Here is a 16327-nt window from a genome sequence, read left to right on the forward strand (position 1 = left end):
TGTAACGTAACAAAATGTGGAAAATGTCAAGAGGTCTGAATACTACCAGCTATCTGAAATTGGCCCTTTCCTAAATTAGCCAAGGGTGGAGATTTGGACTTGTGGTTTTACTTAATTCTCCGTTCTGGTCAATGATTATTAGGGCGATTCTGATCCAACAATAAATTCATACATTGTGCCCCTGGCCTGAGAGGATGGAAGTTTAATATGTAACTAGTTATAGAAGGCAAATGTTAACTAGCTAACATTGCCCATGAATGGAAGTTAGGCTAGAGAGCCAACATTTTTGCCAGGTGATAGACAGTTTCAAATCAAATCAAATTTTATTTGTCACATGCGCCGACTACCAAGTTGTAGACCTTACAGTGAAATGCTTACTTACAAGTCCTTAACCAACAATATTTTAAACATAAAAAAGTGTAAAGTAAAAAATAGATAAGTAAAAAACTGAAAATAAAAAGTAGAATTAAACAGCAGCAGTAAAATAACAAGCAAGGCTATATACAGGAGGTACCCGTACAGAGTCAATGAGGTAATATGTAAATGTATGTAGAGTTATTAAAGTGACTATGCATAGATTATAAACAAAGAATAGCAGCAGCATAAAAGCGGGGTCTGAGTAGCCCTTTGATTAGCTGTTCAGGAGTCTTATGGCTTGGGGCTAGAAGCTGTTAAGAAGCCTTTTGGACCTCGACTTGGCACTTGCCGGTACCACTTGCCATGCGGTAGCAGAGAGGACAGTCTATGACTAGGGTGACTGGAGTCCTTGACCATTTTTAGGGCCCTCCTCTGCCTGAAATAGAGGTCCTGGATGGCAGGAAGCTTGGCTCCAGTGATGTACTGGACCATACACACTACCCTCTGTACTGCCTTGCGGTCGGAGGCCGAGCAGTTGCCATGCCAGGCAGTGATGCAACCAGATGTTGCAGTTGTAGAAATCTTTGAGTATCTGAGGACCCATGCCAAATCTTTTCAGTCTCCTGAGGGGGAATAAGCTTTGTCGTGCCCTTTTCACAACTGTTTTAGTGTGTTTGGACCATTATAATTTGTTGGTGATGTGGACACCAAGGAACTTGAAGCTCTCAACCTGTTCTACTACAGCCCTGTCGATGAGAATGGGGGAGTGCTTGGTCCTCCTTTTCATGTAGTCCACAATCATCTCCTTTGTCTTGATCACGTTGTTGTCCTGGCACCACTTGACCTCCCCCCTATAGGATGTCTCATCATTGTCAGTGATCAGGCCTACCACTGTTGTGTCATCGGCAAACTTGATAATGGTATTGGAGTCGTGCTTGGCCATGCAGTCATGAGTAAACAGGGCGTACAGGAGGGGACTGAGCACGCACCCCTGAGGGGCCCCCGTGTTGAGGATCAGCGTGACAGATGTGTTGTTCCCTACCCTTACCACCTGGGGGTGGCCTGTTAGGAAATCCAGGATCCAGTTGCAGAGGGAGGTGTTTAGTCTAGGGTCCTTAGCTTAGTGATGAGCTTTCAGGGCATTATGGTGTTGAATGCTGAGCTGTAGTCAATGAATAGCATTCTCACATAGGTATTACTTTTGTCCAGGTGGGACAAGGGCAGTGTTGAGTGGAATAGAGATTGCTGTGGATCTGTTGGGGCGGTATGCAAATTGCAGTGGGTCTAAGGTTTCTGGGATGATGGTGTTGATGTCAGCCATGACCAGCCTTTCAAAGCACTTCATGGCTACAGACGTGAGCGCTACGGTTCGATAGTCATTTAGGCAGGTTACCTTAGTGTTCTTGTGCACAGGGACTATGGTGGTATGCTTGAAACATGTGAGTATTACAGACTCGGTCAGGGACAGGTTGAAAATGTCAGTGAACACACTTGCCAATTGGTCAGCGCATGCTCGGAGTACACGTCCTGGTAATCCTTCTGGCCCTGCGGCCTTGTGAATGTTGACGTGTTTAAAGGTCTTATTCACATCTGATAAGGAGAGCGTGATCACACAGTCGTCCGGAACAGCTGGTGCTCTCATGCATGGTTCAGTGTTACTTGCCTCGAAGCAAGCATAGAAGAATTTAGCTCGTCGGGTAGGTTTGTGTCACTAGGCAGCTCGTGGGTGTGCTTGTAGTCTGTAATAGTTTGCGTCAGAGCCTGTGTAGTGTAGTATGATTCAATCGTAGTCCTGTATTGATGCTGTGCCTGTTTGATGGTTCGTCGGAGGGCATAGTGGGATTTCTTATAAGCTTCCAGGTTAGAGTCCCACTCCTTGAAAGTGGCATCTCCACTCTTTAGCTCAGTGTGGATGTTGCCTGTAATCCATGGCTTCTGGTTGGGGTATGTACAGCTCATTCACTGCGTTCTTCGTGCCAGCATCCGTCTACGGTGGTATATAGACAACTATGAAAAATATAGATGCACGGTGGGGACAACGTCATCGATGCACTTATTGATGAAGCCAGTAACTGATGTGGTGTATGTCATCGAAAGAATCCCGGAACATATTCCAGTCTGTGCTAGCAAAACAGTCCCGTAGCTTAGCATCTGCTTCATCTGACCACTTTCTTATTGACCTAGTAGCTGGTGCTTCCGACTTTTGTTTTTGCTTGTAAGCAGGGATCAGGAGGATAGAATTATGGTCAGATTTGCCAAATGGAGGGCGAGGGAGAGCTTTGTACGCGTCTCTGTGTGTGGTGTAAAGGTGGTCTAGAGTTTTTCCCCCTTTGGTTGCACATTTAACATGCTGATAGAAATTAAGTAAAACTGATTTGAGTTTCCCTGCATTCAAGTCCCCGACCACTATGAGCGCCACCTCTGGATGAGCGTTTTCCTGTATTCTTATGACCATATACAGCTCATTGAGTGCGGTCTTGATGTCAGCATCGGTCCGCGGTGGTATATTGACAGCTCCGAAAAATAGATGTAAACTCTCCTGGTAAATAGTGTGATTTACTGCTTATCATGATATACTCTACCTCAGGCGAACAAAACCTAGAGACTTCCTTAGATTTCGTGCCCAGCTATTGTTTACAAATATGCATAGGCCGCCACCCCTTGTCTTACCAGAGGCCACTGTTTTATCCTGCAGAAAAAGCTTAAAACCCGCCAGCTGTATGTTAATCATGTCGTCGTTCCGCCACGGCTCTGTGAAATATAAGATATTACAGTTTTTAAAATGTCCACTTGGTAGGATATACGTGCTTGTAGTTTGCCTATTTTATCATCGATTGATTACACGTTTGCTAATAGGACCGATGGAAACGGTAGAGTACCCTCTCGGCAACAGATCCTTACAGGGCACCCGGACCCAACCCACAATACCTTCTTCTTTTCCTCCTGCGAATGACGGGGATGAGGTCCTTGTCGGGTGTCTGGAGTAAATCCTTCCCGTCCAAAGAAGAACTCCTCCAGAACGGGGTGAGTAATCGCTGCCCTGACATCAAGAAGCTCAGTCATTTTCGGTCATAAGAAACATTATGTACAAAATAAGTTACAAATAACGTGAAAAAACATACACAATAGCACAATTGGTTACGGGATCGTAAAACGGCGGCCATCTCTTTTGGCGCCATTACATTCGTCAACATGAAAGAGAGGAGGATGGTGTTTCTCTACAAGTAGGGTGAGTCAACATGTTTTTCTACTTGCATGAACGCGCACACACATACACAAACACACACGGATGCACGCACACAGAAATCAGAACCATGGACAGCCACATCATATTTAGCTTATGTTGAATGAACTGAATTGTTCTTGGAATCGTTTAATTAACAAATAACTGATTAAAACACACTGTTTTGCAATGAGGTCCACATTAGCCTCAACAGTACTCTTTTGGGTAGCACCATGGTGTAGCCGGAGGACAGCTATTTTACGTCCTCCTCTGGATACATTGAATTCAATTCAAAACCTAGGAGGTTCATGGTTTTCACACTGTTCCATAGAATCCCACAGTAATTATGACGACTTCCAGAGGACGTCTTTCAACCTACAGAGCTCTTGCAGCATGAACTGACATGTTGTCCACCCAATCAAACGGAATGTATCTAGCACTGAAAGCATAAGCTACAGCTAGCTAGAGAGAGAGAGCTATATTTCATTGTAATTTTTTCACTTTCCCTTACCTAGCTAGCTAATGCAGCTGGCTAATTTAGCTTACTCAAACGCCTGGCTCAAACAGAGAGGAACGCTATTTATGTTAGCTAGCTGGCTAAGGCGATCCAGCACTGGAACTCGTCCAAGTCAAGGTAAGCTTTCGGTTTTATTAATTTATTGCCACAGAGGCCTGCCATTGTAACTGCTAAACTGTTTGCTGTACACTGTACTGTGTGATTGTAGCGGGTTTACTAACTTGTTAGTTCTAGTAGCTATGTTGACTATGATGTTAGCTAATATGGTGACAACAATGTAGGTTGTTTGTAGCGGTTAGCGGTTATGATATGAAGGTTTGGCTTGGAAAGTTTTTTTTACCCGGTCACAGACAGCTGTTGTGTTGTGCACAAGTCCACAAGGGAAGGGAATAGGTAAGAGGAGGAGAGCGCTTAGTTGCTAGAACAAATCATACAACGAGGGATGCTATGAAAGTGAACTGTGTGTGTGGGGGATTTGAGGTATATACATTCCGCTGATTCTGTAGAAAAACATTTCTTAAACAGAAGCAAACAGAATGAAACTGGGATAAATCTATCTGAACTTGTCCAATAGAAACTCTAGTTTCCAACTGTTTGGACTAATGATTTCACCCTAGATCAGCTAGATGCAGGCAAGAGTGTGCAAGGCTGTATTGAATGAGTCACTGTCTGTCACCTTGATTACTCCAATTTGTCTCTCGACCTGTGATAAGTGATAAACATCCATTCGTATGCTAGGTTGTAATAACCTCATGATAGGGAACATTCAGAGTATCATATAGTAGCCTAAACCTATTGATGTTACATTGAGCTGGGTGAATAGAATATGAATGACAGTCATCCAATATGCTGTAATAGAAATAAGGCCATGTTTATAAAAATAAAAAACCGTCCTCCCTAATCTTAAACGGTACAGCCCGCCACTGACTCTGATGATAGAGATACATGTGGAATAATCTGAAATGTGTAGTCCTGACAATGCTCTTCAAGAAGTGATGATATTAAAACCAAATAGTTATACATTTATTTAACAACCCTTTGAAAACGGCACGTAGTCGTCAATGGCTTTAGCAGAGCTGGAGGTCTCCTTTCCCCCCAGCAGCCAAATCGAACACTGCACCGTATTGACGTTTTATTGACAACGACAGAAAGTATCCCCATAAATGTAACCCAGTGGGATGAAAGCCAGACTACTAGCAGAGAACAAAGAGCACAATGTGTCATCATGCTGCACGGCTGAAGGAACATGTCAGATCTTCACAAGAGAAACTCTTAACACGGAGAGAGGAACATTGTACTGTCTTGGAGTTGTGAAAATGTTGAACCAATATGTAGCTTTCATTTCGTACATTTCAAACATCACAGTGGAATTAAGTGCAGTAAATTCGAGCCATTACATTACTGTTGATGTACAGTATGCACAACATTGGAACATACAGACTTGTCTGGTACGTGAATAAAAATCATTTGCAATAAATTAAAATCAGTCTCTGTGATTACTTTCTTCTAGGAAATTTGAAATGTAAGCTTGTGTGTATACAATGAAAGGTACATAGGCCTACATACAGATGATCATTTTCTCTGCAGTAAATTAAGGTTGCCATTAAAAAGAGTTGACGACAATGAGACATGGCTGACATCACAGAAATATAGATAAATATACATTATGTTAATAGTGTTTTAGTATCCGTGCCCATCTATACACTAGAGACTACTCTCCCATCCAATAAAAATATGCAAGTTAGGCAATTATAAATTACACAGCACTTTACTTGTCACATTTTCACAAATAAGACAAGGATACCTACCTAATAATTCAAAACGCACACAGATGATCCTGACCCCAGTCATGTTCATATTACTGGGTTATTACTGTACATACAACATGGTTTATGTATGTACATACTAAAAGACCTGTGAAATACATCATGCATATTAATATGGTGTGAGAAAGCAGAAATATAGTGACTTCTGAGGTGCAGTAGATGAATATGAAGAACCATGCACCATAGGAATAGAATTAGACCACTATGCCCTGCAGTCTGGTCTGGCAGAGTGAGGGCTGTCATAAGGTGCCATGGTTGTGTGCACTGTGCTCTGCTGACGCTAACCCTAAGGATACATACAAATCCTCTGACCGCAGGCCTCCCAGGCCTCACCGGACCATACACAGCTCAGCCATTTCAAGCACTCTGATCTGAGGGATCTGGGAAAGACCCTGGCTTAGAGGAATTTGTCCATGCAAATACATCCCATTTCCTCTGGCAAAACCCCACCACATGCCCAAACCTCAAGGACCCTGCCTGATGAGATTATTCTAGGCACAAGTGGTCCAACTATTCTAGCAAGGAAAGCTTTTCACTTTTTGGTTCCGCACGACTCTCAAGAAACTCTGCGTGTAATCACATTTTACTTATCAATATGCAACATTTCAATTTATTTCAACATTTCTAGACCAGTCCCATTCCCAATTAGTAATATTTACTGTCATTTTCCAGGCAGTAAAGTGTTCACAGTATCTTCAATCATTTTGTATCCGAGATATCATTTGATAACAGTAAGGGTCACTTTCTTTGGTTATCTTGCCTCTGAATTATAATTTGATATTCACATTTGATAAGACAGATAAAATATAGTCAAGTAATCTCTATGCCTGTATGTGTGGTGCCTCGTTCCAGACCCATCAATGTCCTTTAATCTCAAAAGTTAACATGAGGATCAACGAGGCTGACACCTAGTGGTCATAAAAAGAGCCATCCGGTTGGTAAAGTATTCACAACTTGACAGCATAGAACTAAACCACCCGGGTTAAATAGATTTTCATCTGATCCCACAGATAGCAGTAATTTCACAGATAACACTGACTCTATAATATGAACTAAAATGCAAATTAAATTCCCCCAGATTTTACCCTGAAGAATCGAATTATCATCTTCCTCTGCTATTTTTCACTTAAAAGGGAACTCAAGCTTTTCCCACATGATAAGCAGAAGTAGATTGTCTCATAGCTGTTATCTTACGCGATCATCTCTACCCTCACGAAGTGTCAAGAAGACGGGACCTCTTTATCAGAGGGATGGTGAAGATTGAGTGAGGGCACCCTGTAGACATTTTTTTAAAGAGATGAGTTACGGAAGAAGATTCCATAACTGACGTACTAGACACCAATAACTCCCGAGTGGCGCAGCGGTCTAAGGCACTGCATCTCAGTGCAAGAGGCGTCACCACAGTCCCTGGTTCGAGGGTGTTTTACATCCGGCTGTGATTGGGAGTCCCAAAGGGTGGCGCACAATTGGCCCAGCGTTGCCCGGGGAATTGTAAATAAGAATTTGTTCTTAACTAACTCGCCTAGTTAAATAAAGGTTCAATAAAAAATACTAATAAAATAACAAAAACAGACAACAACAACAGTGGCTAGATTACAACTACACAGCAATATAACACTTTTACTGCAGTCAATCATGAAAATCTCAACTTGATACCTATTACCTACTATGCACTTGAAACAAAGACATTGCTGTGAATATGTCCCTTGTATGTTGTGCTGTAGACAAGAAAGCCTTCGGATGAGCTGAACCAAATTAGAGGCTTTTAGGCCTAATTGACACTGTGTCTGTACCCATGAATGGTGGACCACATCTCTGCTGTCACTCATTACTAGGGAGTACCGAAGCGCAGTGCATTCTCCCCCTGTTTTCATTCTACTGAATTAACTTTCAAATGGTAGTGTATTTTTCTGCAATCAAGTAAAGAGTAGGATGGCCGTGGGCTCACCTTTTGCACTACCTCCCATTATTAAAATCTAGAGATAAAAATCATGGATTTCTAATGGAGGCTAAACCAAGGTACACATCGTAAATTGGAGCTGCTCTTAATTCGACTATAACTGAAAGCAGTCATAATATGGCTTAACTTAAGGAAAGTATGAAGGGCTGCATCTGGTAATTGAACACATCCATTAGCATGCCGGCTCAGCCAAGTGACCACGGGGCCCCAGGCACGGCTAATGACGAAGATATTACCACCTTCAGTTAACTGCACGGAAAAGACTGGAAAGAAGAGTTGCTTTTATGCTCTCTAAATACCGTTTCTTCATCTCCTGGGTATTTGGAAACCTTATCACAAAAATATCCCTCTGCTGCACAATCTGTAGATAGCAGCAAGCAGCAGGAGACCAAACGGGACAGCTTAGTGAAAATAAAAACAGAGCCCTCCATGGAGAGCTGAGCCTCTCAGGAGATAATGGAGACTGGAGATTTATTCACACACAGTATCGGATCGCAGAGAGAGAGAAAGGGGATTTGAGAGGAGGACCAGGACGCTGTCGCGTCCGGAGAGTCTTTACATTTTTTTTTTTTTTTACCTGAATGTTTATGGAGACATGAACCCTAGGAACAAACACACACTCACACGACACCGCCATCGGCTCCCCAATAACTTTCTACCACAGTGTTAACAGAGTGAAGACGACTTAGTTGTTTGTACAAAAAAAGGGACGTTTCCAAGTTCCTGTTGGGAATATGGGGCAGTAGTGTAATAACAGTCCAAAGGAGTAAACTGCTGATGATAACGAATTCTACAACAAGTCTTTGACACCTACCTGTTTTTGTCAATGGACTTGAAAACAGCTGCTGCAGAAGTTTGTTCTCTGATGTTCTCAGAACCACAACAATGTCTGCAGGGAGTGTGTCTCGGTTCTTCTCAAGAAACCCGTTCACATTGTACAACACCTGTGTGACAGACAGCACAGGGACAGTCAACTCAAACCACACCTGACAAAAGACGACCTATAACCAACTTTATCAGTGGGCAAACAGCAATGAAACATACTGATCCATACATACTGCGGTGATCTATACCTTGCCAGCATAATGCTGAATTCCAAAGCAGAGCTCAAAACGTTTTGGTCTCCAGAAGTACTTGTAGCGGAGATTGTCCTCAAATTTATCTGAAGAGAAAACAGATTTTGTGGATAATATAAAAAATATATGTAAACGGCTTGATCCAACATAGATACTTGCAGAGCCTTCTATGTAAGGCTTCTTTCTAAGACTTTGGTTGTTTTAGCACACATGGACTTGAATCGGTGAGGCCATGTGTATATATAGTCTCACAAGTTGAATTTGGAAGTTTACATACACCTTAGCCAAATACATTTAAACTCAGTTTTTCACAATTCCTGACATTTAATCATAGTAAAAATTACCTGTCTTAGGTCAGTTAGGATCACCACTTTATTTTAAGAATGTGAAATGTCAGAATAATAGTAGAGAGAATTATTTATTTCAGCATTTCTTTCTTTTTCCTCACAATCCCAGTGGGTCAGACATGTACATACACTCAATTAGTTTTTGGTAGCATTGCCTTTAAATGGTTTAACTTGGGTCAAATGTTTCGGGTGGCCTTCTACAAGCTTCCCACAATACGTTGTGTGAATTTTAGCCCATTCCTCCTGACAGAGCTGGTGTAACTGAGTCACGATTGTAGGCCTCCTTGCTCTCACATGCTTTTTCAGTTCTGCCCACAAATTTTCTATAAGATTGAGGTCAGGGCTTTGTGATGGCCACTCCAATACCTTGACTTTGTTGTCCTTAAGCCACTTGGAAGTATGCTTGGGGTCACAGACCATTTGAAAGACCCATTTGCAACCAAGCTTTAACTTCCTGACTGATGAGATGTTGCTTCAATTTCTCCACATAATTATCCTTCCTCATGATGCCAGCTATTTTGTGACATGATGTGACATGACAACATGATGCTGCCACCCCCGTGCTTCACGGTTGGGATGGTGTTCTTCGGCTTGCAAGCCTCCCCTTTTTTCCTCCAACCATAACGATGGTCATTATGGCCATACACTTATATTTTTGTTTCATCAGAGCAGAGGACATTTCTCCAAAAAGTACGATCTTTGTCCCCGTGTGCAGTTGCAAACCATAGTTTGGCTTTTTTTATGGCGGTTTTTCTGAGTGACCTTTCAGGTTATGTCGATATAGGACTTGTTTTACTGTGGATATAGGTACTTTTGTACCTGTTTCCTCCAGCATCTTCACAAGGTCCTTTGCTGTTGTTATGGGATTGATTTGCACTTTTTGCACCAAAATACGTTCATCTCTAGGAGACAGAATGCGTCTCTTTCCTGAGCGGTATGACGGCTGCGTGGTGCCATGGTGTTTATACTTGTGTACTATTGTTTGTACAGATGAACGTGGTACCTTCAGGCGTTTGGAAATTGCTCCCAAGGATGAACCAGACTTGTCGAGGTCTACCACTTTTTTTCTGAGGTCTTGGCTGATTTCTTTTGATTTTCCTATGATGTCAAGCAAAGAGGCACTGAGTTTGAAGGTAGGCCTTGAAATACATCCACAGGTACACCTCCAATTGAGTAAAATTACGTCCATTAGCCTATCAGAATTTCCCAAGCTGTTTAAAGGCACAGTCAAGTTAGTGTATGTAAACTTCTGACCCACTGGAAATGTGATACAGTGAATTATAAGTGAAATAATCTGTCTGTAAACAATTATTGGAAAAATTACTTGTGTCATGCACAAAGTAGATGTCCTAACCGACTCGCCAAAACTATAGTTTGTTAACAAGAAATTTATGGAGTGGTTGAAAAACTAGTTTTAATGACTCCAACTTAAGTGTATGTAAACTTCCGACTTCAACTGTATATATACCCTGTAAACACACTCACGCTACATTGACACTCACATAAAACACATTCACATAACCTACATATGCACACACATAACAGACACACCCATACTGACAAAACACACACATTTACACTCTTAATTTGCTGCTGCTACTCTGTTCTTAATTTTACTCTTACTATTATTATATCTCCTGATGGCTAACCACTTTACCCTGCCTTCATGTACATATCTACCTCAAATACCTCTTTCTGCACATTGATCTGGTGCTGGTACTGTATATAGATCCATTCTTGTGTAATTTATTCCTCATGTGTTACTATTTTTATGATTATTTTTTAACTCTGCATTTCTGGGAAGGGCTCATAAACAAGCATATCACAGTTATACTACAGCCATTGAAAACAGTGTATGTGACAAATACAAATTGATTTGATTTGTCTTACCCACTAGGGTCTGGTCGGTGGCCTGAGGGAAGCGGCTCTCCTCGTCCAGCAGAGAGAGCAGGCCCATGGGCTTCTGGAGGAACATGTCCAGGATAGGACGGTTGTCCTCATACTCCACCAGGCTGGCATCCACCCCCTCGCTCTGGTACTCCATCTAATTAAAACACACAGAATTTAGAACATTGCACAGTTAATGATTTCACTAAATAACCCAATTAAACAATCTAGGCTAAATAGGACTTGTGCATGTTTTTTATTTAAATACAGTCCTTAAAGCAACAGCACCACTGTGATGCAGAGACACTCCAGTTATGATTTCTGCAGTCAGTCGCTGAAATTATACAGAACTGTTCTGAAATAACAGATAGAGCCACGTACTAATTCATAATTTAGTTCCATTTGCAAATAACCCAGAGTCATATCACATTATTGCATCTGCTTAATTTAGATCAAAAAGTTATTTAAAATATATATTTTACTAATAAAGTGGAACCAATGGATCTAAACCGTCCTCATGTTTAAATCATTAACTTGGAATAATCAGCTTCTGTGTACCACTGGATTGAAGCCATTTCCACATTATAAAAATCCCTTTTCCGCTAAGCACTAGCGCTACATCGAAAGCAACTAATACTTCTACGTAACAAATCATGCAGGAAAGTTGCCTAGCTAAGAACCAGGAATTAAGTATGCCTAGTTAAGCCTTGGTAAAGTAAATATACAGGACAGTTTCAGAACACAGCCATAGTTCAGTTCTTCTCTATTCATTAGACTGAATAAAGTGATCACTTTATAAATACCAACTCTCTCTGATTCCCTTGAGAGGAATTGCTAAAGAGCCAACATTAAGACAAAAGGACACAAGAGCAAAAAGTGCTCTTGATTAATGTCTATACAGTGTTGTCAGTGAAAACGAAAAGCTCCCACACTCCATGGTAAAAAGCTCAATTAAATCAATTAAAGATGCACTATGCAGAAATCGCTCTGCCATTTCCTGGTTGTTAAAATTCGAATAGCTCGCTTAATTTAAGTTTATGTGACAAAACAAGCAAGTATAGCGTAGAGAGAGTATCATTGTACCATCTAAACCGCTATTAAATATATTTTCCATATCCACAAATATTGTATTTTCAGCTGTTTGAAGCTGGTGAAGAAAACCGAAAGTAAAAGAAGCAAAAATGAAACTTAAGCATGGGAAGCATTCAAATAGTGCACATAGAACAGATATACCGCTTCTTAGACTTGCTGTCAATGAGAATGACAGATTTATAACACAGATTTCTATGTGAATTTGCTCAGGTTGCCCAAAAAGTTATAATCTCTAGTATGTAAGGGTGAAAAACATTCATGTTAACATCATATAAACGGGCCTCCCGGGTGGCGCAGTGGTTAAGGGCGCTGTACTGCAGCGCCAGCTGTGCCACCAGAGACTCTGGGTTCGCACCCAAGCTCTGCGTCGCCGTGGGGCGACGCACAATTGGCCTAGCGTCGTCAGGGTTAGGGAGGGTTGGCCGGTAGGGATTTCCTTGTCTCATCGCGCACCAGCGACTCCTGTGGCGGGCCGGGCGCAGTGCGCGCTAACCAAGGTTGCCAGGTGCACGGTGTTTCCTCTGATACATTGGTGCGTCTGGCTTCCGGGTTGGATGTGCGCTGCGTTAAGAAGCAGTGCGGCTTGGTTGGGTTGTGTATCGGAGGACACATGACTTTCAACCTTCAGTCTCTCCCGAGCCCCTACAGGAGTTGTAGCGATGAGACAAAATAGCTACTAAACAATTGGATACCACGAAATTGGGGAGAAAACAGGGTAAAATTTAAAAACATCATATAAACGCTCCGTGATTGATGAACAAGCCGGCATGCTATATCGCGACTTTAAATATACAAAATTATGCTCAACAAAAATGGTCAACGTGTACTACACACAACAAAAGGACATTTCCAGCAAAATCTAGTATACCTTCAATTGTCACTGTTAATGGAGTTACAGAAACAATTCATCTAGATTCTCTAAAACATGAGCCAACCCATCTGCAGGCTCACCTGTTCCAGGGCAAAAATGTGTTGGTTGAAGTAAAACTGAATCTGTTCATTTGCAATGTTGATGCAGAGTTGCTCAAAGGAGTTCTTCTTGAAGTTCTCGAATCCAAAGATGTCCAGTATTCCCACATTCATGCCACTTTCTGCCACACTTCAAAGGGGAAAACCGGGACAGACAAACAAAGTTCATCTTGTGTGGAACTGTGTGAAACACATTGACTTATGAAACTTTAATGATGAAGCAAGTCCAACCCAAATACAGAATATTTTGATCTGAATGGCTAATTATACTGTTACGGGGGAGTCCTAATGAACTTTTAAACAAAAGTGCTGAAAGTTCAGAGATCCTTGACTATGATCAGTTAATCATAAACTGTTAATTGCTGGGCAAGGGTTGTACAAACAGATTGATATTTAACTGTAATCGACACAATACTTAATTCAGGCCTACACTAGATACAGACCTTACAACACATACGCACAGATTGATTTCACTTTATATTGCTAAGATCGAGTGACATCATTTCCCATAATCCCTTTCATTAACAAGACATTCGAGGTCACCTTTTGTCTTGGTTAACAGGTTATTAATGGCAATAACAGAGTGTACAGATGACTGAAGTGGAAACAGACGCTGTGGGCCTCTATACAGCTCAGAGAGAGAAGATGACTCCCTGACAGTCCACGCTCACATTTATGAGGGAATTATTTTGGATCAATGAGCAAACCTTTACAGTCTCTCTGAAGTCTTTTTAATCATCAGAATATTATTTCCTCAGCACGTAACTCTGCATAAAACATTTACTCTACTTATTTTTCTCCCTTTCTTGTCTTGTGATGTCCATTGCTATTCTACTCCACGTGTTTGGTTCTCTACTCAGACGTAAAGGTCACTAGCGCTTGATAATATGCAGCAGCATCCGCACACACGGTAGTGTGAAGCACAGTGCAACAACCAAAAGACAAAGAGACCTTACACTTACCAGATATTCATATCAGGCTGCAGGAGGGCATTGATGCGGTTGACTATCCAGCTGAAGAGGCGTCCGTACAGAGCCTTGGACATGGCGTCCCGGACATCGGTGGCTTTGTCTACAGTATTGGTGCGGATGATTGTCTCTCCACGGGTCACCACACAGTGGGACGTCAGGGCCTCCGTGAGCTCCTCGGGGCCGATGCAGAGCAAGGCCGCAGCTGAGGGACAGGGCAGGTTCATGTCACAGTCACACAGAGTAGCAAGGAAACAACCATTCAGCCATATTGTGTAAATACAAAAAGAGGTGGGAATGTTACTATCAATTCTTAACTTGAACAAGAAAATAAATAGTGTTTGCTAATAATACTGAAGTACAGTTGTCTTACCATTTTCCAAGGCCTCAACATTAGGCACTTCACTTTTATCAGTCTGGTGTTGGGAAGTAATGGCAGTGAATTCAATATTTCCTGTATTCAAAATGGCGCAGAGAATTCTGTATACAGAATTGACCTCCTGTTAAAAAAGGGAGCACAGAAATCAGTGTACAGTGAGTGTAGAAATGCTATGGATATTTAGACACAGTACCAGTCAAAATTTCGGACACACCTAATCATTCAAGGGTTGTTATTTATTTGTAATATTTTCTACATTGTAGAATAATAGTGAAGACATCAAAACTATCAAATAACACAAATGGAATCATGTAGTAACCAAAAAAAGTGTTAAACAAAACACATTTCTATTTTAGATTATTCAAAGTAGCCACCCTTTGCCTTGATGACATCTTTGCACACTCTTGGCATTCTCTCAACCAGCTTCATGAGGTAGTCACCTGGAAAGCATTTCAATTAACAGGTGTGCCATGTTAAAAGTTAATTTGAGGAATTTCTTTCCTTCTTAATGCATTTGAGCCAGTTGTGCTGTGACAAGGTAGGGTTGGTATACAGAAGATAGCCCTATTTGGTAAAAGACCAAGTCCATATTATAGCAAGAACAGCTCAAATAAGCAAAGAGAAACGACAGTCCATCCTTACTTTAAGACATGAAGATCCGCAGTCGCAAAAACCATCAAGCGCTATGATGAAACTGGCTCTCATGAGGACCGCCACAGGAAAGGAAGACCCAGAGTTACCTCTGCTACAGACAACAAGTTCATTAGAGTTACCAGCCTCAGAAATTGCAGCCCAAATAAATTCTTCAGAGTTCAAGTAACAGACACATCAACTGTTCAGAGGAGACTGCATGAATCAGGCCTTCATTGTCAAATTGCTTCAAAGAAACCACTACTAAAGGACACCCATAAGAAGAGACTAGCTTGGGCCAAGAAACACAAGCAATGGACATTGGAAAAATCTGTCCTTTGGTCTGATGAGTCCAAATTAGAGATATTTGGTTACAACTGCTGTGTCTTTGTGAGACGCAGAGTAGGTGAATGGATGATCTCCACATGTGTGGTTCCCGCCGTGATGCATGGAGGAAGTGTGATGGTGTGGGGGTGCTTTTCTGGTGACACTGTCTGTGATTTATTTAGAATTCAAGGCACACTTAAAAAGCATGGCAACCACAGCAATCTGCAGCGATACACCATCCCATCTGGTTTGCGCTTAGTGGGACTAACATTTTTTTTTCAACAGGACAATGTCCCAACACACCTCCAGGCTGTGTAAGGCCTATTTGACCAGAAAGGAGAGTGATGGAGTGCTGCATCAGATGACCTGGCCTCCACAATCACCCAACCTCAATCCAATTGAGATGGTTTTGGACCGCAGAGTGAAGGAAAAGCAGTGCTCAGCATATGTAGGACCTACTTCAAGTATGTTGGAGAAGCATTCTAGGTGAAGCTGGTTGAGAAAATGCCAAGATTGTGTAAAGCTGTCATCAAGGCAAAGGGTGGCTCCTTTGAAAAATCTCAAATATATTTTGATGTGTTTAACACTTTTTGGGTTACTACATGATTCCATTTGTGTTAGTTCATAGTTTTGATGTCTTCACTATTATTCTACAATGTAGAAAATATTAAAAAATAAATAAAAACCCTTGAATGAGTAGGTGTGTCCAAACTTTTGACTGGTACTGTATGTTCTCAGACAAGGCAAATAAAAATAATGTTCACACATT

General features: G+C 41.6%; 1 protein-coding gene across 5 annotated transcripts in view; it reads right to left on the reverse strand.

The window, feature by feature from the left end:
• myo3b (myosin IIIB) overlaps positions 1–16327 on the reverse strand; it is a 107580-nt gene that overhangs the window by 57124 nt on the left and 34129 nt on the right. For all 5 annotated transcript variants that reach the window (XM_035750102.2, XM_035750101.2, XM_035750104.2 and 2 more), the window contains 6 exons: positions 14596–14722; positions 14217–14427; positions 13237–13384; positions 11197–11350; positions 8957–9045; positions 8698–8827 (listed from right to left, as the gene is read on the reverse strand). In XM_035750102.2, coding sequence (XP_035605995.1) covers positions 8698–8827; positions 8957–9045; positions 11197–11350; positions 13237–13384; positions 14217–14427; positions 14596–14722 — 859 coding nt within the window. The remainder of the gene's footprint in view (positions 1–8697; positions 8828–8956; positions 9046–11196; positions 11351–13236; positions 13385–14216; positions 14428–14595; positions 14723–16327) is intronic.

Source organism: Oncorhynchus keta, chromosome 34 (assembly GCF_023373465.1).
Source record: "Oncorhynchus keta strain PuntledgeMale-10-30-2019 chromosome 34, Oket_V2, whole genome shotgun sequence".
Classification (NCBI taxonomy): Eukaryota; Metazoa; Chordata; class Actinopteri; order Salmoniformes; family Salmonidae; genus Oncorhynchus; species Oncorhynchus keta.